Source organism: Canis lupus, chromosome 21, assembly GCF_011100685.1.
Source record: "Canis lupus familiaris isolate Mischka breed German Shepherd chromosome 21, alternate assembly UU_Cfam_GSD_1.0, whole genome shotgun sequence".
Classification (NCBI taxonomy): Eukaryota; Metazoa; Chordata; class Mammalia; order Carnivora; family Canidae; genus Canis; species Canis lupus.
The window spans coordinates 34357689-34382786 of NC_049242.1; the positions used below are offsets into that span (position 1 = coordinate 34357689).

Below are 25098 nucleotides of genomic sequence, written 5' to 3' on the forward strand. Positions count from 1 at the left end.
GAGACATAGGCAGAGGGAGAAGCAGGCTCCCTGTAGGGAGCCGGATGCCGGACTTGATTCTAGGACCCTGGGATCACGACTTGAGCCAAAGAGATGCTCAACCACTGAGCCACCTGGGTGCCCCAAGAATATTATCTTTTATCTAACTTACTTTATTATAAGAATACAGCATATAATACATATAACATGCAAATATGTTAATTGACTATTTATATTATTGGTAAGGCTTCTGATGCCAGGTTTTGGGGGGGTTATATGCAGATTTTCAACTGTGTAGGGGTGGATGCCCCCAACTCCTGCATTGTTCAAGGGCCAACTACAATTTGGAAATGTAAGTATTCTTACATTTAGTATAGTATTAGAAATAGGTCTATTAAATACACTGACTAGCCCTTCCTAGGGTCCTTTAAAAAATTGTTTTTTATGTTGCTTTGTTTTAGTGAATGATTTGGGAATTTAGGTTAATTTCATAGATGATTGAAAAAGAGGTGCAAGAAGCTATTGCTACCTGTTGGCACAATAGGGCTTGAATCTACTTTACCTATTGCTCACAAAATCAGGTTGTTTCCTTATAGGGTAGTGCTGCTGGCCTTGGACACACAATAGAGAAGCAACTTAAGACATAGAAGAGTTTTAGATCGTATTAACCAGATCCATAAAAGCCTGGGATGTAGAAAAAATATATTTTTAAAGATATTATTTATTTATTCATGAGAGACACAGAGAGAGAGGCAGAGACCGAGGCAGAGGGAGAAGCAGGCTCCCTGCAGGGAGCCCCATGCGGAACTCCATCCCAGGACCCCAGGATCACGACCTGAGCCAAAGACAGATGCTCAACCAATGAGCTACCCAAGCACCCCAGAAAATATTTTGTTATATAGGAACTGTGTATGTTTAAAATAATTGAAGTGATGGGGATCCCTGGGTGGCTCAGCGGTTTAGCGCCTGCCTTTGGCCCGGGGTGTGATCCTGGAGTCCCGGGATCGAGTCCCACATCGGGCTCCCTGCATGGAGCCTGCTTCTCCCTCTGCCTGTGTCTCTGCCTCTCTCTCTCTCTCTCTCTCTCTGTGTCTTTCATGAATAAATAAAATCTTAAAAAAAAAAGAAATAAAATAATTGAAGTGAATTTTTCCTGATTATTAACCAATAGATTCTTATCATAGAAATATAAAAAGGCATCCAGAAGAAAATAAGAATTACCTGTGGTTTTACCATTGCCCAGATATAACCATTATTAATAGTTTTACATGTATTCGTCCAGAATTTGCTATGTCTACACATAGGAAAATACTCTTTTAAAAAGCTCTATAAAACAGAATTCTACCATATGTACTGTTTTTAATTCCTTTTTATTAGTAATAAATTATGGACATTTTTCATGTTATTTTTAGTGACTGCATAGAAAGCCCTTTTTAGGGCTGTCTATATTTAACTAATCTCTTATTAATGGGCATTCTAGTAGCTTCATTTCTCAGTGCTAAAATTAATTGATGCAGGATAACACTGGGTTTAAGAACTCAGGCCCTGGAATCAGAAAGCCTAGGGTTAAAAGCTCAGCCCTACTCATTACACAATGCAACCATCAGGTATTTAAATCCTTTGCAGAGTGGAAAAAAAACCACTATAGCTACCTTGAAGGATTGTGGTTTAAGCACAGAAAGAGATATCATTTGCAAAGAACACTCTTTGAGCTGCCAGAACCTTGCTCTAGGATACTGAGTCTTCTCAGAGCAGTGGAAGACATGGGACCTGGTCTATATTGAACTTTTGAGTCCATACTCCAAAATCTGTGCTGGGAACTTCCTCTCCTTGTTGACCCTGCCCCTACCTAGGTTACCCCCATAGCAGTGAGCCTGAGGGAGAGGTTGAAGAGGACTGAGAGGTAGGCATCATTATACTCACCAGGGCTGGTAAGGAGGGGATGGGTGATGAGCTGGGAGGTTGGCTGGTCATGTTCAGGGCATTAAACTTGGGAACCACTGCAACGCTGACCCTCCGGCGGGGCATGTTCTGTGGGAAGATAAGTGACCAGACCTATTGTCATGGAGGGAACAGCACTCACAGTTCAAAAAGGCCTGGAAAATGCCTGCTAGTTCCTAATGCTGTAATTACATTCACTGGATATTTTGGCTTTGGGGTAGTAATGGTGTTGGGGGTTGGTGTGGGAAGAGTGGCCAAAGTTGACTCAAGTTTTCTGTTGGTGGTGAGTGATTTCTCAACATACTACTATTCTAGCTTATATACTGAAGAAATGGAACAGAAATGACCCCCAGTCTCTGGGTAATACCCTGGAAAGTATAGGAAAAGGATAGGAATACCAAGGTTTATGTCTCATTCCATGTTCAATTGGGGAATGATACAATCAGGGAAACCATGAGCAAGGGAAGGTTGAAGGATTAACTAGCAAGTGTGGTAAGCTGAATTAGAGGCTGTCCAGAGGTTCTTTGGCACTGCGGATCGAAGCATAAATGACTTTCTGGGTAACTGTGGAAACTTCTTTTGTAATCCCCCAGGAGCCTAGGCGCTCCTTGAACATGCATACCTTTCCCAGTGTGAGGGACATGGACCGGGCTGTTCGAGGGACACCGTCTTCTGCAGCAAGAAGGAACAGAGAAGAGAACTCAGGTAAGTTTTCAGAGTAGGCTCCAGCAGAAAACAGATAGCCCAAAACTAAACTACTGTATTGATTAGTCAGAACTGGCCCTCAAGGGATAGCCCAAGAGCCTAGATGTTGGGAACACTGAGTTTGACATTATTCCCTGAGACAATTATCTGCAGAGTAAAGCTTTTCTGGACACAACTTTTATCCTAACTCCTCTGGGCACTCTAAAAAACCCATCTTGGACCTCTGATATCCACTTGACACCACTGCAAGTCTCTGGTAATGCCCTGGATAGTGTGAAAAACTACCTGTAGCAACACCAAGGCTTATTGGGTCATTTCTCACTCATTTAAGATATACGATCAGGTAAATTATGAGCAAGGTGTGAGTAAGGTATGGTGTGAGTAAAAAATGGAAACTTGTTGACAGAGTGGTTTCAATAAGTCATCTATAAAACAAAGGAAACCAGCATCTCAGGATTTTTGTCTCCTTAGTGCATATATTAAGTGATATAATTTATATGAAATGTTTTGCACTACATTTTGCTAATACTGTCACCAGAAAACACCAATATGTGCAGAGAAAGGTTTTTGAAAGCTCAATTTCACTTTCAGTTTGACCAATATCATCTAGCTTTTATATCTGTTTATCCCTTATAGCCATGTATTTTAAATGTCTCTTAAAAAGTACATAGCTGGGGATCCCTGGGTAGCTCAGTGGTTTAGCGCCTGCCTTTGGCCCAGGACATGATCCTGGAGTCCTGGGATTGAGTCCCACGTTGGGCTCCCTGCATGGGGCCTGCTTCTCCCTCTGCCTGTGTCTCTGCCCCCCACCTCTCTCTCTCTGTCTCTCATGAATAAATAAGTATAATCTTTTTAAAAAAAGTAAATAGCTAATTTCCTCCCTGTTTTCTATTTACCTCACTTCATTGATTTTTTCCACCCTTCCTAGCCCACACATTGGTTTATTTTTTTAATTAATTTTTTGTATATTTTTTATTGGAGTTCAGTTTGCCAACATATAGTATAACACCCAGTGCTCATCCTGTCAAGTGCTCCTCTCAGTGCCCATCACCCAGTCACCCCATTCCCCGCACATTGGTTTAGAAGTTATACATTTTAGTTCTAATCTATAGTGTGCCCACTTAAATTTGTAACATATTACATGACTTTAAATTCTAAATTAATCAAGATTTCTCTTCTTTTCCTAATTAAATCTTAAAATAACTCCCTCGAATCTCAAATTATATTGCTTTTCAGTATTTTTGTTTCACTTTGTTTTTATAATCCCATATTATTATGATTGTTGTTTTATACAGTTAATGCTTGTTTAGATCTACCCACATTTACAAATGTCTGATCACCATTCCTTCTTGCATTCTATTCCTTTCTTTTGATATCAATTTTATTTTTCCCTATGTAATCCTTTAGTTTTTTTTTTGGCAAAGATCTGAGTGGTAAACTTTCTCAGTTGTTGTCTCAAATATCTTTACCTAGCTAGCCTTCAAGCTTGCATCACAGTTTAGCTGGTTGTATTTTCTCTAGGTTGACCAGTTATTTTTTCTTTAACTTTATTGTCTTTTGGTATCACTATTGCTACTGAGAATTGTCAGTCTTTTGTAAATCCTGTGTCTTATCTCTCCAGTTACTTTTAAATTTTCACTTCATCTTTGATGTGTTTTTATATTTTCTGCTTGCAATTCACTGTGCTTTCTGAATCCAATGATTTATGTCTTTCTTTAGTTCTGGGAAATTCTCAGGATCTGGTAAATCTCTTTGAACATTTTCTCTTTCCCATTCTTCTCTTGTGGATCCACTAAAAAATGTATTTGGAACTTTTCCATTTTATGCTCTGTATCCCATATCTTATAGCATTTCTTTCATATTTTTTAATCAATTTATCACTCTGAACTGCATTTTGAGCAACTTTCTCAAATCTATCTTCAGCAATAAGCTAGATTATGCTACTATAATGAACAAACCCAAAGTCTTAGTGGCTTATACCAATAAAGATTTATTTCCTCCTTATGTTACATGTCCATTTGCTTCTGAGTTGGCATCAAGCTCTGCTCTCCATTTCCTCACTCTGGGCTCAGATTAACAGAGCTTCTACTATTCTGGAGTAGAGATGATTGTCATGTGAGGAGAAAGAAACATAGGGTAAATTGCACACTAGTTTCTTAAAGGCCTCAGCTCAAAGGTGATACATGTCCTTCTACTCACATTTTATTTGCCAAATCACATGGCATCACCTAACTTAAAGGGGATGGAGAAGTGTGCCTAAAAGGAGATCTTGAATCTCCACTATGGTAACTACCACCACTATAGTACCTACCACACCTAAACTACTGAGTTTTTAATTTCCATGATTCTCTTCCACATATCTAGTTCTATTTTATTCTTTTTTGATAATTGCATTTTATTCTGTTTTAAAAAAGATTTTATTTATTTATTTTGATAGAGCCCAAGCAGGGGGAGTGGCAGGCAGAGAGAGAGGGAGAAGCAGGCTCCCCATGGAGCACGGAGCTTGATGATGGACTTGATCCCAGGATTCTGGGATCATGACCTGAGCTGAAGGCAGATGCTTAGCCAACTGAGCCACTTAGGCACCCTATTCTCATGTTTTTGATTCATTGTTTCATGCTTCTATTGATTTTTTTTTTGCTTCTATTGATTTTTAAACATATCTTTTAAAAAATTATCAGATTGTTCTATTTTCTGAAATCCTTAGGATATAATCCTGTTGTTTAGTGTATCTGATGATTCTTATTCAGGGTGGACTCTTTTCTTATGTATTTTATAATTCCATATTGTAAAATCACCTTTAGTGAGGCATCAGAAGAATTTTGTGTATCCTGGGTGAAGGATGTGCCTCTCCAGAGTGGCTTTATGTTTGTTTCTGAATGTTCCTATGATGTTCTTTTCAGATTCTCTGCATATTGTACCATGATTTCTATCATGGCATATACTTTTCCTACAAGAAAGGAGGAAGTTTTTCTCCTGCTATAGGATGAAACAGACTTCTTGATTTGTGTCTCTGTTTGGCAAGTGTTTTCTTCTTGTTCAAGTTCTATCTAAAGAAGCAGTCCTTGGAAAATCTTAACTTTCTATGGGAGTCTCAGAGTCAACTCTGTGTCATGGTGTTTGAGATCTCAGCTCAGATTGCATGCAAGTGCAAAAGCCCAGCACCCAGATGATTGAAGCTGACTCTTATCCCCAAGAAAGCTGCAGGTTTCAGTTCTCCTTTCTTTTCTTGTATCTGAGTATTTCAATTTCTTTTCCTGTAGATTCAGCTATTCTTTTAGACTAATGTTTGCTTTATTTTATCTAGCAGAAATGTCTAGTACTTGTGGTCAAGGAGTTTCAAGTTTTCCAGTCAGCCAAAATTACAGAACCAGAAGATATTTTTTTATATATTGAAGCATTCATACAAATTAATAAAATGCCAAACTTATAAGCAGGCAAAAGATACAATGGAGAATTTATAAAACTAGAAATATAAATATTCAGAAAATAATTGAAAAGGTAAAAAAATACAAATTAAAACTGTGAGATGAAATATAATCTTGGCCCATCAAAGTTAAAAATATTTTTAAAGGAAAGGACAAGAATGTCAATGGCACAATGAACTGAGCATTATTGTTACCCATTAAATATCAATGGGTTATTTGAAAATAGTTTGCTTTAAGAGCGTTATAAAAATTTCTTTCCCCAGGGCTAGTATTTACACTTTTAGAAATCCATCTTAAGGAAATAATCCAAAATGCAGACAATCCGTATGTTTTATATTCAGAAAAAGTAATTGATTTTTAAAAATGTGTAACACCTTTCTTTAAATCAGAGATTTGTTTTAAGATTTTATTTATTTATTTATTCATGAGACACACACACACACACACACACACACACACAGAGAGAGAGAGAGAGAAGAGAGAGAAGCAGAGACACAGGCAGAGAGAGAAGCAGGCTCCATGCAGGGAGCCTGATGTGGGACTCCATCTCAGGTCTCCAGGATCATGCCCTGGGCTGAAGTCGACGCTAAACTGCTGAGCCACCCAGGCTGCTCTGAATCAGAGATATTTTTATTTCACTGTAGTCTTCAGAGTCTCAGACACAGACAAAGATTGCCAGAAGTCATATAAAGCCTTAAAAATAAACATTATTAGGCAATGGTCTTAGAGTATCCAGTAGACACACCTGTTAGGTGGTTGCTGGCCCCTCTGCATCAGCCCAGGCTGAGAGATAGTGGAGTGGGAACAAATGTCTGAAAAACACTTATTCAGCATTTAAGACTCGGTTACCATCTCTCTTCTTATTGTAAGTACTTTCTCATGTCCTCAGACTGAATGTGGAACTCTACAGTATGTTCTCTATAGGAATCTGCTTACTTTTGTCACTGGGCTGGTTATACTGCTCTGCCCTCTGCACAAGCTGGGGGTTCCTTTGGATCTCACTAACCATGTGTCTTTTACTTCTATATTTAGTATTATGTGAGGCACAGCAAAGATGCTCAATAAATGTCCTTAGAATGAATGAATTAAACTCATGGGTAACTGTTCATTCCATAAATCTTGGATAAAGCAGTTTATAGGAAATTTTGCTCCTTCCAGGACAGTAATGCAAGAGCCCACATATTAGGATTTCTTTGGTGGTAATTTCCCCAACTCTCAACACTGACAGAAACCAGTCAAACCAGTTTGCTATAGGCCTAGATACATGTGGGTCAGGAGTCTTGCTGCCAAGATCAAAAACAGACAGTCTGGAGCATGTGTATACTGCCTTTGGACTCTGGAAAGTGTCACTGATATTCCCCAGGAAACTTGTGAAACCTCCTGTTTATAAAGGTTTCTCCATCTGTTATACTTTCCCTCCTCCTGCTTTTGGTAACACGGATGTTTGCATTCCACAAGGATTCCTGTCACTAAAAGTTCTGTTTTCTCCTGCTAGCACCATCCTCATCAGCCAGAGCCTAGGCCCCGGCAGCTCTCAAGGAGAGATCCTGGTCCAAGGCACCATCCTCCTCCTCCTGGACTGCTGCAAGTACCTCCTGACTTGTCTCTCCAGATCTCAGTGTCTACACTTTCCTAATGTATTGTCTACTCTGAAGTCAGAGAAATCTTCTGAAAATAGAATCTGACTGTATTAGATGGTGTAAACTCATCAGTGCTTCTTCATGGCCTTGAGGACAAAGGTCCAAATTATTAGCATAGCCTGGCATGTGGCCCTGGCCTACCAAGGCTTACCTTCAACCTGTCATCATCACACTCTCTACACTGCAACCACATCAAATTCTTTGTTTCATACTCTTCCCATTCCAACCGTACCTTCTGTATACAGTTTCCTCTACCTGGGATGGGTTTCCCCTTCTTGCCTAAAGAATGCCTATTTTTACTTTGAAAGATGCTGTCCCTTTGTAAAACTGTCTTTGACTCCCTCAAGCAGAATCATCTCTGTGCTCCTATAGCAATTGTATAGAACACTTTTTTAAAGAGTATTTCTTTAAAACATTTTTCTTGACCCTGAGTCTGCTATTTATCTCAGCAGTATCTCCTTTCACCAGGATCTCATGCTACACCCCACTGCCCAGACTCATCTCTCACCTGGACTATTGTAATAGCAGCTTTGTGGGTTTTCTTGTCTCTGGCTCTATCGCACTAATGTAACTGTCACACATAGTCAGAGTGAATATTCTAAACTCCATATATGAACATGTCATTTCCCTGACTGAAATATTTGGTTGGATCCCTAATGTTTTCCAAGATAAAGCCCAAATTCCTTAGTATGTGTTGGCCCCAAAGCACAAAATCTGTAAGGTCTGGAGTCTGTCATTCTCATGAAGTAGAGTGAGCTCTTGCAGCCTGTGGGCTTCATATCAGTGGTCGAATGCTGTGGTTAACTGTGTCAGGAGTTGCTTTGGGAGTGTTCATGTTTTCTTGTTCTAGGCCCCTACGCATACTGGAAGAGCTGCTATGAGGCCGTTACAGGCAGCACTGGGCAGGAGAAGTGAGCCTTGCTCAGCTAGAAGCATGTCCTCAGTCTGCACTGATAAATGTGATCCTGGCCTAGAACCATCATTGCAGGGCCATAATGGGGGCAGGAGCCAAGTCCCTTACCAGAGGGGCCACAGCTGCGGCTTGAATTCTGATTTGCAAGTTTTTTAAATTCCATGAGCTCTGCATGATCTTTCTCATACGTCCTCTTCAGATTCTCCACATACTGCATCATTACTTCTGTTGCCTTTGACATACGCTTTTCCTGCAGAAAAGGAGAGCATAAGCACACAGGGCAGTTGGAGGAAAAGCTTGTTGCTACTTGTTTGCTTTAAGCTAGCCTCTGGGCTGGGAAAATCAAAAGGATTCAGAGACCAATCTTAGATGCACCTCTACCCTCTAAGAGTTTGCTGTCTGTGATGTGAGCCAAGAGGAGAGTTGAGGCATTTGCATTCAGCAGGACAAGAACAAACACAGCCACAATGCCTCAGGAGATGAGAGGGAGAAAAGTAATATCTGCTGAGAGAATGGAACAGGGAAGCTTCCTTGGAGGTAGAATGAAGTGGATGTAGGGTATGGGCAGCATCTGGGCATGTTGATATAGGCAGGAGGGACAAAAAGATTCAGGCCAGAGGACTCTCCTAAGAGCAAAGGTCCATTACAGGTCTTGTACCTAGGACAGGACATCATGGGACTTGTACCTAGGTGGCAGTTTATTCTTCAGACAGCAGTCTTTGCAAAGTGAAAGGGGTGCTATTAAGAATTATGCTAGGGGTGCCTAGGGGCTCAGTCAGTTAAGCATGTGCCTTCAGCTCAAGTCATGGTCCCAGAGTCCTGAGATCAAGCCCCACTCAGGCTCCTTGCTCAGTGGGGAGCCTGCTTCTCCCTCTGCCTCTCCACCTTCCTTGTACTCTCTCTCTCAAATAAATAAATAAAATCTTAAAAAAATAATTATGCTGGGACAATAGGCATGTATCAGGACTGGATAACCAGAAAAGTACAGGTCATCCTACTTATGTAGGAATCGGCAAGCAATTGAGTTTGTTTGCAGAAAGAAAAGGTAGTTAGGGCTGGGTAGTGAAGGACCTTGAATGTAAGACTAAGGGATTTGGACTTTTTCTGAAGGAAAAGAGGAACCATCAAATATCTTAAGGTGACATAGGTCACCAGAGGAGACCAGACTGAAAGAAGTGAGACTGGTGGCAGTGGGTGTAACTAGGAAAGATAGGAGAAATACTAGAACCAGTCTGGTGGGACCAGAGAGAAATATGGGAACTGAGACATGGAAGTAAAGGCTGGGAAACCCATGTGGAGAAGGCTGAAGACTGCCGTTAGCAGCACATGGGCCCAGAAACCCATTTGGGAGGACCATATAGAACGAGGAAGAGTTTCCTCTACTTATCCTCCTTGGATCCCTCTGTGAGCCTAGCTTGGGCTCTGTCAGCCACACAGGGACATGCTCAGTGTGTATTCCTGGAAAAATTCCCTGCAGCCAGGAGCTGGGACCAGCCACTTCCTGTAAGCCCCCCGTTTGTTGCTTCTCCTAGCCAGAGTGACTTCCTGGGTGTGCTGCTGAGTCAGGTGTCCTTTCTCCGGAAGAACACAGGGGTGGGACAGCCCAGTGGCTTGTCCTTCCTTCATTCTGCAAGAACTGCTCTAGGCTCTGCCTCACGAACACCCTGCTGATGCAACCAATGCAACATGACAGGCAAGCATGGTACTAGCAGCAGTGATAATAACATCTAGGTGCTTTGCAAATATTATGGTAACCTTATATGGCAGATACTATCATCATTCACATTGGTTGGAGAAGTTGGAACACAGAAAACTCAGTAACTAGCTTGAATAACTAGCAGTGAATGCTGGTGGAGCCAAGACGAAGCCTCAGGCAGTCTGATCTCTCATGACACCATCCTGGATCAGGACTGTGCTCTGTGTGCTTTAGGACTTCAAAGTGGCTGAGAGGGAGCCAAATCTGGCTCTGCACCCCAGCTCTGCCACTTACTAGTGCTATTACCTTCTGAAACTTCATGTCTTCATTGTGGGGAAAAGATACTACTTTACAGAGTTGCTGGCAGGATTAAATGAAACAAAGCAGTTTTTCCTAAAGCATCTTTGCCAAATACTAGTTCCATGAAAGCTAAATAGGTATTTTATGAGAAAATAGGTATCTTATGGTTCTTCAGTCAAATACGTTTAAGAAATACACAGGTAAAGTTTTCAAAAGGCTTCTTTACTATAGGATTTCTCAATGCCTTGAGAATGCCAATATGTACTAGGAATCTCCAAGAAAGGAAGATAGTACATAGCAGTTCCCAAACTTATATGCCCACAGAAAGCTTTTTCCAAGGAACCACCTTAAGGTTTTAGAGGTCCACCAGAAATACTCAGTAAAACACAATAATGTACATAGGAAGCCATCAGTAAGTGGGATCTATAGTTGTCATTGCTTACATTATTGTTCTAGTTACTGTGGGCAGAGTTGAGCTAGTCAGAGGGCTGGGAGCTGGGGAGGCTCACCTGGCGGACAGCCCCCACCATCTCAGCTCTGCTAGAGAGGCGTGCAGCCAAACGGTGCAGGACAGCAATATCCTCCAGCAGTTTCTGGTAGGTCTCCCGGTGCTCACAGTGGTGCCATAGTGAAGCTGAGGACTAGGAAGTAAGAAGGTACATCAGCTGGGGACCTCACATACCAAGACTTGACTTGAGCTGTCATAAGACAAGCCCTGGTCCCCATACTAGCTGAAAAGAGTGGCCACTGTAGGGTCTGAGCTATACCTTTTGGAGATAGAGAAGCTCAGTGTGGATACACTATACCTGCCTGACCTGAAAGAAAGGAGTCACGTCCAAGTCTTCAGTCCCTTTGCCATCCCAGGTCATCCAGTCTCCTCTTGAGGAGCTGCCAAGGGCTCAGACCTTACAGCCCTGAGGTAAACAGGCTTTCAGGTCTCTGCCTTAGTTCCTCCAAGCTCTCTGAGGAAGACTGTCTGACTCAGGGCCTTGGCCTGATTTCTCATGTCAGGAAACTCTACTTGGCGACTGAGAAAAGCAGGACACCTGTCATAGTCCTAGGAGACATTCCCCCCTCCAAGTATTCTCCCATCAGGCTCCACAATTACCGTAATGGAAGCTTTGAAGTTTTCCAGTTCCTTCTCTGTATTCTCCTCTGTTAGATTGCGTTCCCTTTCAGCCTGGTTAATTCTAGATTCCAGAGTATAGCTGTCATTTCTAAAGGCCAAGGACAGTTGTACAAACACGTTCTGTTGGGAACAAAAGTGTAGGAGAGGTGCTAGGAGGAGTTATTACAGGAAACAAGATCATAGATGTGTTTCTTGCATGAGTATTTTACAACATTACCTAGAACCAGTCACCAAAGCAGCTGTGTACAAGTGAAATCCTCCTTTCACAGTAAACTACACAAAAGACAGTGAAATAGTAACCTGAGGTCCATCCTAGGTCCTTTCCAGAACCAGAAGACCAAATGCATTTTACTAAAAAATAATAAAAGAGAATAACACTTTGCTTTTTCCTGAATTTTAAGAAAATAACATCCTGTATTTAGGTGTAGGTAAACTCAGGCCAACATAGCTGATTGTGTAAGCAGTTTGGATTCATGCTAGGATTTATTGCACGTGAAATTTGAAGGTTTTGCGTGTAACCACTGTATTTAAAGAAACTCCATTTAAAATGTAAGCCTTGTTGACTTAAAGCAAACTTCAACCAGCATCTTGCCTGAGTGTTATGGATCCTACATGGAAAGCAGCTTTAAGAAGCTGCCAGGAGATTAAATAAGGCCAAATATGCTTCTGTCTGGAGAAATTTTCTGGAACAAATATTCCGTGCCAAAAATGCAGGATGAATGAATGAAACTGCAAGGTGGATTGAGCAAACATGAAACTCTTGGCATAATAGGAAACTACCGGGGAGGAGAAATAGACAGATGGACTCTACACAGGAAGAGGCAGTAGCCTTCATTTATACATCCTTCATTTGCCCTGAGTCAAGTGATAGCAGATTTATACCCTTGGGGTGAGCTAACTCTCTGAACTTCTGAATTCATGTGATATAGCCCACAGTGGGTAGACATCTCCAGACAGAGAACTGAAGGCCTCAAACTGACCCAATAACAATGACAGCAATATTGGGAGCTAGTCCTCATTGAGCATCTACTCTGTACTAGCACTCTTGTGGGTTCTGTGCACCTTGGCTCATTTAACCCCACAACAAGCCTCTGCAATAGGAACTGTTATGGCCACTTTGTGGGTAAAGAGCCTGAGACCAGGGAGGTCATTAACTTGTTCAAGGTAACATGGAGTAGTAGAGCCAGGATTCAACCTTAGACTATTTTATTTCAAAGCCTGTGCTACTGTCATCATGCTGAGTGCTGATTGTGTCAGTATACATCTGTGGATAGGAGCTGGCCATTAAACAAACCACACACAGCCCATCTTCACCATTGTCAGTGGGTGGGGATTTTCTGTCCTACCCAAGCCTTAGTCCGGCCAAGTTTATCAATAATATTCATTGTTTATTTTTCTAGACCTGGGTTATCCCCTTCATAGCAGTATGACATAAAGAGTCCTAAATTCAGTCAGAATATTTGAGTCTAAATGTTGGTTCTGCTAAGCACTTGGTATAGGACCTTAGCTAAATTATTTCATCACTTGGCCTCCTCCTTTGTTCTAATTCCTGCTCTGCTGATTTCTCTGTGCTGATTGGAGAATCAGCTGAAAGGATGGATAGGAGTGTGTGATGAACTGTAAGTGCAGTATCTGTGTGCAAGGTAATTGTTGCTATCTCTGGCAAACACTTCACATAGTCTGTCTTCCTCTGCTTATCCAGTCCACTGGGTCTCAGGAAAGGCATGTTCATTTTCTTATCATCAGTGGCAAATCCTGCTAAAAAGACTATAAGACCTTTTATCCTCCCAACTTGTAGTGAAGAGATTCCTGAACTCATCCATGTTCTACTCCCTTCCTTCTATGAACTCCAACATAATTGTCTTGGAAACAAACTAGTGCTGGATCAGAGGTCCTCACCACCTCACCTGAGATGCACTCTCTTTATCCATCTATTCTACTCCTTCAGCAGAATGAAATGCAGACAAGTTCCTCTCAGCTCATTCACCAACCCCATTGGGATAGCATCTCTACAGAGACAAGGAAGCCCTGAGTGGGGAGTAATGGAGGAATCAGGGGAAGTTGGTGAGTTGACAGGATAGCCTCCCACCTTGGCTGGAGCTACCTTCCTTATGTCTGGAATCCTCAGAAGGCAAGTACCTTCTTCCTCTGGACCAAAGTTGATAACTTGAAATCTGACCATCTGTTAATAATTTTGAAATAAATTTGATTCAATTCTGTAGCCTCCTAGCTAACTTTGTGTATCTAAGTCATTATTTTAAAGAGCATAAACCACCCTTGAAAAAATGTGGAATTTCCAGCTACCTACTCATCTCTGACCATATTTGCCAAAATCTTCCATTACCTGGGGTGAGAGTCTCAGCAGTTCAGTAGGGCTGATTACAGTTTCCATATTACCTCACAGTCACCCATTCTCATTTTTTATACAAAATTGTCAGGGTGCAGGGGATAGAGAAGGGGATGTTTTCAATAAACCCAGTCAAACCCAGGCACTAAATTTCATAAAGCACTGGAATCACTTACCTCAACTTCCTTTTCAGTGAGCGGAGGTGCACTGTGAACAAGAAAAGACATGCAAATGAACTATATCCAACCTATGAAATAAAGTAAAAGGTAATTTTGAACAACCAGCAGACCATGTATTTCCAGGAATGTAGTAAGAAGAATTGGTGAGATGGAAAAGACGCAGGTACCCTCTGTGTGAGCATTGTAATCCATGAGATATTTGCCCGGATACTGACTCCACACACTTCCTTGTGTGGTGGAAAATATTAGATCCTGGCATCAGTCCTCCAACAGCACCTGTACTATCTGTGATTTTGGACAAGTTATGTAAGTTATTATGAAGTTTGCTCATCTTTAAAATGGTAATATCTACCTTGTAGGAGTGTTATAAAGAATAAATGTATATACATACATATGTATGTATAAATGCATTTGTGTGTTTATGTTCATACATGACATCCACATATGTATATATGTATAAATGTGTATATGTGTACATATTTGTATATACATGACATCCACACTGAGTAGGCATTCAAGAGATGCTAGCTTTTATTATGACTAATTCACAGGCTTACTGTGAGGACTTAGAAAATGCAGTGCTACGTACTTATAAACCATACACACCTGAAGGCCTTTATAATTTTGGGGGGGCTACCTAGGTCTGCAAAGCCTGACCCTCCTCCTGTATCTAAGGGTTGTGACAAGAGTGCATGTGGGCCAGCGAATACAAGGCCAGAGTTCTTCTCCACAGTGAGACCCTCCTCTGATGGTTAGACCAGGCAAGAAAGTCCCACCCAGAACAGAGGTCATTCCGAGGGATTCCTCTTCATGTGTGGTTCCCACAGTTAACAGTCTTTTTTTCTGCACACTCACTCTGCTGCTGCTGCTCTTGCTGGTGACTAAAGCTAGTCCTGTTCTGAAACCCAGACAATGTAAATAATGCACGGGCCCTTTCCTGTACTGGGGTGGGAGGACTGGGAGGGGTCCTACCAGCGTCACAGGACTTGGCAACAGAGCATGCCATCGATAAGATTCTCAGGAAACACAGCTTCCTCCCTTTGACGGGTGTGGAGGGACCCCAAGAGCAAAGGTAGGGGTCAGTTATCTCTGCAAGGGACTGATTCTCACCCCTGACAAAGGACTGTGAGAGCCTTCCTGTGAGGATGAGGCAACAAGACCCCATGGCCATCAAGTCAGCAGAGTACAGAGCATGGAACAAACAACTGAAAAGATGTTTGATGCTTACAATGCTTGTCACAACCCCACCCCTCAAGCCCTTTCCTCTGTTGGGTCAGCCAACATAATCTTGACTGTCATATAGAACACATATTGCTTAAACAAATTTATCAAAACTCGTTGAGCTTGCCTTTGACTCTTGGCTTTATTTGGATAGTATGTGAAATATACATTCATTATAACAAAGCCTACTATTTTGATAATTCATTTTCTGCTTTTTTGCCATAGAACACAATTTTTTTAAATGTGCAAAGCCCTGAGGACTTGAGGTGTGATTTAAGTTTTAAAAAGCCACATAACATGGCCAGTTCCTGATGCAGAGAGCTCTATCTTATGAACTGGTAGAGAGAGCCAGGGGGCAGAGCCATGAGCCTCCAAAAAAGAAGGAAGCCCAGCTTGTGGTGTACAAATGAGACTTTGGAATGGCAATGCCTGCCTCAGAATTTAAACCCCCATAAATAGACCTTTAGACTAAAATCAAGGTCTTCTGTGAACCAGCCCCTACCAGACTTTCCTTTTCCCATTCTCTACTCCCATTGGCCATTCTGTTCCTCAGACACATTTTACTGTGGCCCCAGGGACTTTGCATTTACTATTCTTTCCTCCCCGCCCCACTCTTTTGTAATAGCTTTATTTGGAATATAATACACATACCATAAAATGTATCCCTTTACAATTTGTAATACAGTAATTTTTAATATATTCACAGAATTATACAACCATCAATCACTATAGTCAATTTTGGAACTTTTCATCATCCCCCCAAAAAACCCTGTACCCATTAGTAATCAACTCTCCAACTACCCCAGCCCCCATTCCCAGCACTAGGCAATCACTAATCTACTTTCTCACTCTATGGATGTCCCTATTCTGGAAATTTCATATAAATGGAATCATACAACATGTGGCTTTTTGTGACTGGCTTCTTTCACTTAGCATAATATTTTCAGGTTCATCCATGTAGTAGAATATATTAATACTTCATTTTTATGGCTGAATAATATTCCATTGTGTGGATATATCATATTTTATTTATCCATTCACTGGACATTTGGGTTATTTCCACTTTCTGGCTATTATGAAAAATGCTGTTATTGAACATTTATGTATAAGTTTTTGGGTAGACACATATTTTCATTTCTCTCTGTTATATACCCATGAGTGGAATTGCTGGACCGTATAGTAACTCCATATTTAACTTTTTAAGAAAGATTTTATTTATTCATTCATGAGAGATACACAGAGAGAGAGGCAGAGACACAGGCAGAGGGAGAAGCAGGCTCCATGCTGGGAACCTGATGTGGGACTTGACCCCGGGACTTCAGGATCATGCCCTGGACTGAAGGCAGGCACTAAACCACTAAACCACCCAGGGATCCCCTCCATATTAACTTTTTGAAGAACTGACAAACTGTTATTCCAAAGCTACACTACTTTACCAAAGACTCTGGTTTTTCACATCCTCACCAATATTTAGTTATTGTCTACCTTTTTTATTGTAGCCATTATAGTAGATGTGAAATGATAATCTCATAAACATTTTGATTTGCAATTTCCTAAATAATAATGACATTGAACATCCTTCCAGTGTTTATTGACCCCTCATATATATTCTTTGAATAAGTGTCTACTTTACCATTTAAAACAAATTAGTTATATTTTCATTGAGTTAGAGAGTTCTTTGTATATTCTGGAAACAAATCACTCATCAAATACATGATTTGCAAATATTTTGTCACATTCTGTGGGTTTGATGAGTGATGGTTGATTTTTTCTTGATTTTTTTTCTTAATGGTATTGCTTGCATCATAAAAATTTTTAGTTTTATTTTATTTTTTAAAAAATTTTATTTATTTATGAGAGAGAGACTGAGACATAGGCAGAGGGAGAAGCAGGCTCCATGCAGGGAGCCCAATGTGGGACTCGATCCGGGGACTCCAGGATCATACCCTGAGCCTAAGGCAGATGTTCAACCACTGAGCAGGTGTCCCTGCAAAAAGTTTTTAACTTTGATGAAATACTATTCATCTGTTTTTTTCTCTTGTGTATTGTGTGAGGTTAAAGTTATTCCAACTTTACTCTTTTGCATTGAATCATCCTAGCACCATTTGTTGAAATTACTGTGCTTTTTGCCTGGAAATGTCTTCACCAAAATCTTTGCATGAATGGCTTCATTTTGTGATTTGCATGTCTCATATTAATTACTACTTTATCACAGAGGCCTTCCTTGACCATCTACCAATGTTCCATTCCTGTGTCATTCTCTGTATGTGCCTATCCTTTGGTCTTAGCAGTTTTGCTGTCTGAAATTGTTCATTTAGTTACTTGAATAATATTTGTCTCTCCACCTAGAATGTAGGTGCCATAAGAAAAAAGACTGTGTCTGCTTGTTCTCCATTCTAATGTCTGGTACATAAGAGGCACTCAATGACTACTTATTGATTAATGCCTGTTTATTGCTCCGATTGGTGTTTGACTCAGTGGCATGTCCTCTATACTCTTGTTAATCAACCACTGACTATGTCCCTAATTTGGGTTCCAGACCTGGGTTTTCTACTGAATTCATTCCACTTGTTGACTCCATGAGCTCCTTCGTGGTATGGTCCAGTCCCAATTCACAGAGCCCATATAGATCATGAAACCAACCCCATATTAAAACTCAAATGTAATTTCTCCACACTTTTTCTAGGGGAAGGAATCTTGAAGCTCTGGCTTCCTTCTGCTGGGCAACTGTTTGCCTATCTATCCCAAGCCCCAAACCAAGGGTAGGAAGTTCTGGGTCCAGCCAAGGGCCTAAGCTGCAAACAGCCTTTACCCAAGGCCAGGAGCAGAGAGCCTGGTTTGGTGGTTGAAGCAGGGAGTTTGGGCAATATGGCAATTGACACAATGCATGAAAGCTACTGACCTCATTCTGAGAGCCAGGACCACATATTCAGAAGCTGATCTTCTTCCTTGACCATGAAGGCCCATGCAGACTCAGTCCGGCCTCATGGTTGGTAGCTAGTGGCTATTAACTTACTCAAAGAAGATAGAACAGCTCAGTTTCCCTACCCTGGGGAAGCTGAGAGAATTTAATTAGCTGGAGGTGAGCTCCAATGATACTAATTATCTTCACCTTTACTGAGGAAAAAGGAGCCAATCACACTATTCACCAGCCTTTTCCCTTACAGACAAAAGGGTACCAGTGATTCTTCTGGTACTTGTGACAGGCCTCTGGTATAGATAGAAAGTCATTGGGTCTGAAATCAGCCTACCTTGAATTCAATTCCTGACTCTGTCACTTGTTAGCGTGTTGCTTTGCCTCTTCCCTCACTGAAGATAAAATCTTCCATTTCTGCCTCACTGGGTTGTTACAAACACCAAAAGACACAGCATGTAAACATGCTCTCAGTGTGCTGTAGTGCTTTTCCTTTGGTTTCCTGCCTCTGGACAGCCCCTCTCTGCCTTCCCTGAGATGAACTGGCCCAACCCACACCCTCCTCCAGCTGTGGATGCAGCCTGCTTCTGACTTGTTTCTGGCACTTTTCCTAATGCTGGCTTAGTTGCTGAATATTGTCCTGATGACTCTGTGTTTTAGGTGATTATAGTGTGCATTCTGAACACATCACATCCCCTGGGCAAAACTTGTTTTCCTTTCATATTTACCCACAAATCAGGGAGTTCTGTTATGTCTGATTGCTCTCCCTAATGGCCTTTCCCAGGCCCCCAATAATTTAGTCTCCAGGTTACTTGGGCTTGGCAGGATGCCTCAATTGCAGACACCCACCCAATTCCTATTGCTTAGTAGGAATTGTCTCTTTTTAGTAGGAATTGTGTCTCTTTTCTCCTTTATACTCCAAACTATTCACTTTTTTTAAAAAATATTTTATTTGCTTATTCATGAGAGACACACACAGAGAGAGAGAGAGAGAGAGAGAGAGAGGCACAGACACAGGCAGAGGGAGAAGCAGGCTCCATGCAGGGAGCCCGACACAGGACTCGATCCCAGGTCTCCAGGATCACACCCTGGGCGAAAGGCGGTGCTAAACTGCTCAGCCACCTGGGCTGCCCACTATTCACTTTTCAATACAGTTATCAAGGGTCTGTCATGTGCTGACATGGTCTTAAGTCCCTGCTACCATACCCTTTTTTAGCTAGGGCAGCATCCTACCAATGACAGCACTTATACTCCTGTTGTATAGGTGAGGAAGCTGACATTTGGCAGGTGAAGTCACTTTCTTCCTGTGTGTGGAAGAGCCTGGTAGATTTTCTAAGCAATCCTTCATGTGGTTCCAAATGTTCTACATCTCTATTTATGCAAGTATCAGACCTAGAATCTCTCAGTTATGGGTAAATGATAGATCTTGGACTGAAACCATTTCTCCTGGGCCAAAGTCCACCACTCTCTGCTGCCATGAGCCTCTGGTGATACCTCATGCCCACCTGTGAAACCCACCTGCTCTTTGAGGTAGGATCACTGTATGTGGCTCTTTATTACTCTTTTTATTTTGGATGCATTTGCCCTATCTGGACCATTAGACTTTGACCTTTCTAGGCTCAAAAATCAAGGCTGGTCCACTACGTCCTACCTAGAATCTAGTACAGGGCCCCCCCAATACAGTGTCTTATGCAACCCATGCCCTGATTTTACCTTCCAGGAAGAGACCTGTGGACCCGCAGTTTGCGCAGCAGCATGTCAGAAATATTAGGCATGACATCCAAGCCACTCTTTGACTCTTCTTCCTCAATAGCTGAAGAGACTTCAGAAGGAAGCCCTGAAAAAACCAGAATGCTGAACTTATAGAATGTCTGAAATCACAGTAGCACTGTTGACACCTTGCTTCAGTTTATAAGAACCTAATTACACTTGATCGGCTTTATAATTGTTATTTTATCCTCACAATGATCCAATGTGCTAGACCTTAATCATCTCATTTTATAGGTAGATAAGCCAAGACTCAGCAAGGTTAATAACTTACTTAAAGTTACAAAACTAGTAACTGGCAGTCAGACTTCAAACCAATTCCGTCTTATTTATTTATTTATTTATTTATTTATTTATTTATTTATTTATTTATTTATGAGAGACACAGAGAGGCAGAGACACAGGCAGAGGGAGAAGCAGGCTCCATGCAGGGAGCCTGACGTGGGACTCGATCCCGGGTCTCCAGGATCACACCCTGGGCTGCAGGCGGCGCTAAACCGCTGCACCACCGGGACTGCCCCAATTCCATCTTCTTTAAATTCTAGTTCTCCCCATTGCTTTCCACAGTACCAAGCAGGCTCTTGTGTCTGGAGTTCAAGGTTTGTTTCTGGCAACTGAAAGCTTGTTGCTCTTTAGCTATAATATTTGGAACAGTCCCCTCTCTTTGGCAGGCTTCTAAAGAGGCCTGTTGTCCCATCATTCTTCCTCCAGTGAATTGAATGGTTCAATCACCAGTGTCCTACCGAGAAATCTGGTTCCATATCCCCATAGATAGAAATAGAAACAGGGTTTTTCCAGGGTAAAGCTAAGGTCATTAGATCTTTTATAGATCTCAGAAATAGATGCCTCCTAGCCAAAAGAACCAATGAACAGTCTTTTGTTACCTCATAAAACTATCCTGGGTCTGTGCTCTGAAAGTAGAAAGAACAAACCAAGTATTCTCTTTTCCATAAATTTTTCTCTTGTTTGAAGACAGTTCTTGTACCTCTCTAAAGCTTCCCTTCTCCAGGCTTTACCCTTGTTTTCCCAACTGCTCATTGCAACCCACTATGGCCCATGACCTCTAGATATCATCCTCTGCCTGCATGCATTCCGGTTGTTGCTATCCCAGAGGCCCAGATATGCTTTAACAAGCTCAGGAAGACACTGGCAAATGTCCCTGGCATTGACATTTGTTATTCATGCAGTATAGACTCACTGCACCTTACTATGGGCTTATAGTACGTTTAGGATTAAAAGCCTCAAGTCTCTTTTACTTGAGCCAAATCAGGTATCTTCATCCCATATAATGATTACTTTCCATTTGCATGTGGGACTTATCCATGTTATACCATCTCTCATGAGCAGATTTCCAACTGGCTCAATCATTTTCCAGAATTGTAGTCCAGGCCAGATATCAGGACTATAGGCATATTTGTGGTAGCCATCTAAGTGGAGCTAAGATTGGGAGTCATGTGAAATAGAAGTTTCTCCAAAAGGAGACCATGCAGAGAGGAGTTATATTTTGTCTCAAGATAAAGGATATTTAAATATTTTGAGCTTTCTAATAACAGAACAGTGTTCAGGAGTTTTCCAGTACTCAAGGTATCCCAGCAATGTCTGGAGGGCCATCTGTTGGAAATGCGGTAGTCAGTGATCCTTCTTTGGATATAAGATTGGACTAGATGTTCTCTTAGCTACTTGTCATCTCTTGGGTTCTGTCTTGGCACTTACTGCTTTCCAACATTTCCATTTGACAGATGATGTGAACCTTGTGGTGCCTCTTGCCTCACTATACCTTTATGTATCTACACTGTACCCAGCAGATAGATAATCAAGCAGTGGACTCCTGAGAAATCTATATTATTGATTGGACCATACAAGATCTAAAAATCAAGTAAAAGCCATACTAGGGGATTTTGCCTAGGGAAGTTGCTTAGGTTGAGCCTCTCCTGCCCCACCAAAAAAGTAACTAGGTAGGCCTTCTAGCCCTGATAAGATGGCTGTCTGAAGGGTGTGATCCTAGAACTTGTGGCTCCTAGAACCAGCTGTCTTCCTCCTGAACTCAACAACTACAAAAAAATGTTAAACCGACCATAAATATACCAGCCACTCTCAAGTATAAGAAAAGGCAATCATCTTTAAAAATAATGGTTAGAGGGGATCCCTGGGTGGCTCAGCGGCTTAGTGCCTGCCTTTGGTCCACGGCATGATCCTGGAGTCCCGGGATCGAGTCCCACATCGGGCTCCCGGCATGGAGCCTGCTTCTCCCTCCTCCTGTGTCTCTGCCTCTCTCTCTCTGTCTCTCTCTGTCTATATCATAAATAAATCTTTAAAAAAAATAATGGTTAGAGAAAGACAGAACTTTCCAGGAATAAATGTAGAGCTCCCACCCTTGATAGCCCTTTCTTCTCCCCTCAAAGAATCATTACTGAGAGGAAGATGTAAGAGGAAGAATTCTGATAAGAGTATAATACTACAGAATGAAAAGGGAAGTAGACTGAGGGGGTGAGCAAGCAGCATCCAGAGGAGATTCAGAAGCTTTCTTCAGAAAGGAAGGATCTCCATGCCACTACAACAATACTCCAACAAGACAAAAAACTGCCTGTGCTATTTGCTTTTCTTACTGTGTAGGAGGGAAGAGGAAAGGAGAATGATTGCACAGCATTCTACCAGAGCTGATTATCTCAAACAATATGGAGGGATTTACCAGAAATTAAAACAAAAGAGAAAATAAATAAAACAAACCCATCCAATAAAGTGAGGACAGGAGACACATGGAAAGCCCCAGTTGAAGCTGCCCCTACCCCTGACCACCACTTATAAAAAATAGCATAGTAGCCAAACTCCTTAGATTTTGTCTATTTTTTCCTCTATCTGGCAGGGGAGTGAGAGTGGCTGCCAGGAATAGTTGGGTCAAGTCTGGAAAATAAACACCTGGGCAGATTGTCTCTACAATTCTACCCTGAACTGGGGAAATAATCCATAATCCTCTATTACTCACTCAAAAGAATAAGATATGCCCACACTGTGGTGTGATAAACTCACGTGTTAGACTATGAACAAAGTTATAGGAAAAGAGCAGAAACTAATCCCACAAACACCACTACCCACAAGTCCATCTAAACTTCCCCTCTTCCACTCCACCCAAACAGTAATAAAGCAGACACAAAATACCCAGTCTTCAGTTAAGCACGGCAGGGAAGACAGAGATCTCAGATAAGGTAGGAAGAAGTCAATGAAAATTGACCTACACAATATATCTAGGAAAAGAGAAAATCCAGGTGAAAATATTCATATCAAAATGAAATAAAAGGGACGCCTGAGTGGCTCAGCAGTTGAGCATCTGCCTTTGGCTCAGGGCATTATCCCTGAGTCACACATCGGGCTCCCTGCAGGGAGCTTGCTTCTCCCTCTGCCTATGTCTCTGCCTTTCTCTGTATCTCTCATGAATAAATAAATAAAATCTTTTAAAAAAAAGATCATATGTTTAAAAAAATGAAATAAAATGAAAACAATGGCATGGCAACTAGGCACAAATACTATAGTCAAAAAAGGAAAGAAAAAAGGAAACATAGGAAGGAGACAGATGTTAGAATGGAAGCATAGATTTAAAAAACACATCAAAAATGCATTTTTTATGAAAAATGTATACCACAAATGCTTTGACTCAAGGAGAAATTAGAACCTGAAAAAAGGAAATCAGAGGTGAGATGAGAGGATCACACAAAGATGAAAGAAGATTACGATTTAAGGAAATAAATGGAAGACTAAAAAATAACTATGCAAAAAATTATAAAAGTATAGAACTAACCAAAATGTTGGAAATATGAAGAAATGAAACAGATACAGTCTCAAACTGAATTAGAGGGTGGGGGAGATTGAGATGAGCTCAAGGAATATAAAGAAAGAAAGACTAAAGTATTTAGAGATTAAATAAGGGAACTGTAGTTGAGATATTGGTGAGGAATTTACAGATTGTAGTGTCTCTGAACTAGTGAACCAAAGGAACAAAGAACATATTCAAAGATATAAAAGAATTTTCCTCAATTGAGGGAAGAGCTGAACTTGCAGATCGGAAGAGTATACCATGTTAGGGAAAACCCATATATATCCATATATATGGTTAAAGAAGTGCTTCTCCAACTACCCTCATCTACAGGGAGAGGTGGAGACTGAGGGGTGCTGGAAATCAGCTGGTCTCAGACTTCTCTACAACATTAAATACAGTGTAGCATCTACCAAATTCTAAGGAAAAGGATGATCTAGAATTTAAAACTATCCAAGCTGTCCTCCAAGAACAAAGATAACATTTTAAAACATACTAGAATTCAGGAAACAGCACCTCTGAGCCCTTCTAAGAAAACTATTGGATAATAAAATCTAGCTAAACAAGCCATAAATCAAAATCATAAACTTGGGAATGGTGAGCCATCGTAAAGGGACTGATGGTGAGCATTAAATCCTTTTATATGTAAGTTTAAGGCTAACCAACTATGGAAATTATGGTTACAGAATGAAATGTAAATGTTACAGCTTTGACAGTATAAAAAGAATTATCATTTGTGTATTGGAGATGGAAGGATAGGAAGAAATAGGAAAGTGGGGAAGAAATGGTATTGTTTTCATCTTTTCCATTAGGAAGTCAATAATCCAAATTTGAAAAATGTAAAAAAGTACCTCAATGACTCCAAACTCTTAATGCATTTCATAATGTATATTTTAAATTTTTAAAAACTAATCTCTTTTCTAGAGGAAGAAATTGCCAAAATTCAGCAATTCCTGCAGTTTCACTCTGCTTTAATTCAAGTTTAAGTAAATTTTCATACTTTTTGTCTAAAATAAGTACATCTAGCAATCTAGCATAATCTCCCTCCTTCTTCCTTTTGTATTTCTGGGGAAGAGGGTATTTGGTATAAACTATTTTTACTTTCTTTGTAGTTTTCACTATTAGTTGAAT

The 25098-nt window shown here is 41.0% G+C and overlaps 1 protein-coding gene across 5 annotated transcripts in view; it reads right to left on the minus strand.

The window, feature by feature from the left end:
• The window catches only part of IRAG1 (inositol 1,4,5-triphosphate receptor associated 1), a 125106-nt gene that overhangs the window by 19770 nt on the left and 80238 nt on the right, over positions 1-25098 (minus strand). For 4 of the 5 annotated variants that reach the window (XM_038569032.1, XM_038569031.1, XM_038569034.1 and 1 more), the window contains 7 exons: positions 20106-20229; positions 14255-14285; positions 11711-11851; positions 11112-11243; positions 8715-8856; positions 2543-2592; positions 1903-2010 (listed from right to left, as the gene is read on the minus strand). In XM_038569032.1, coding sequence (XP_038424960.1) covers positions 1903-2010; positions 2543-2592; positions 8715-8856; positions 11112-11243; positions 11711-11851; positions 14255-14285; positions 20106-20229 — 728 coding nt within the window. The remainder of the gene's footprint in view (positions 1-1902; positions 2011-2542; positions 2593-8714; positions 8857-11111; positions 11244-11710; positions 11852-14254; positions 14286-20105; positions 20230-25098) is intronic. The other variant, XM_038569033.1, reaches the window with a different exon arrangement.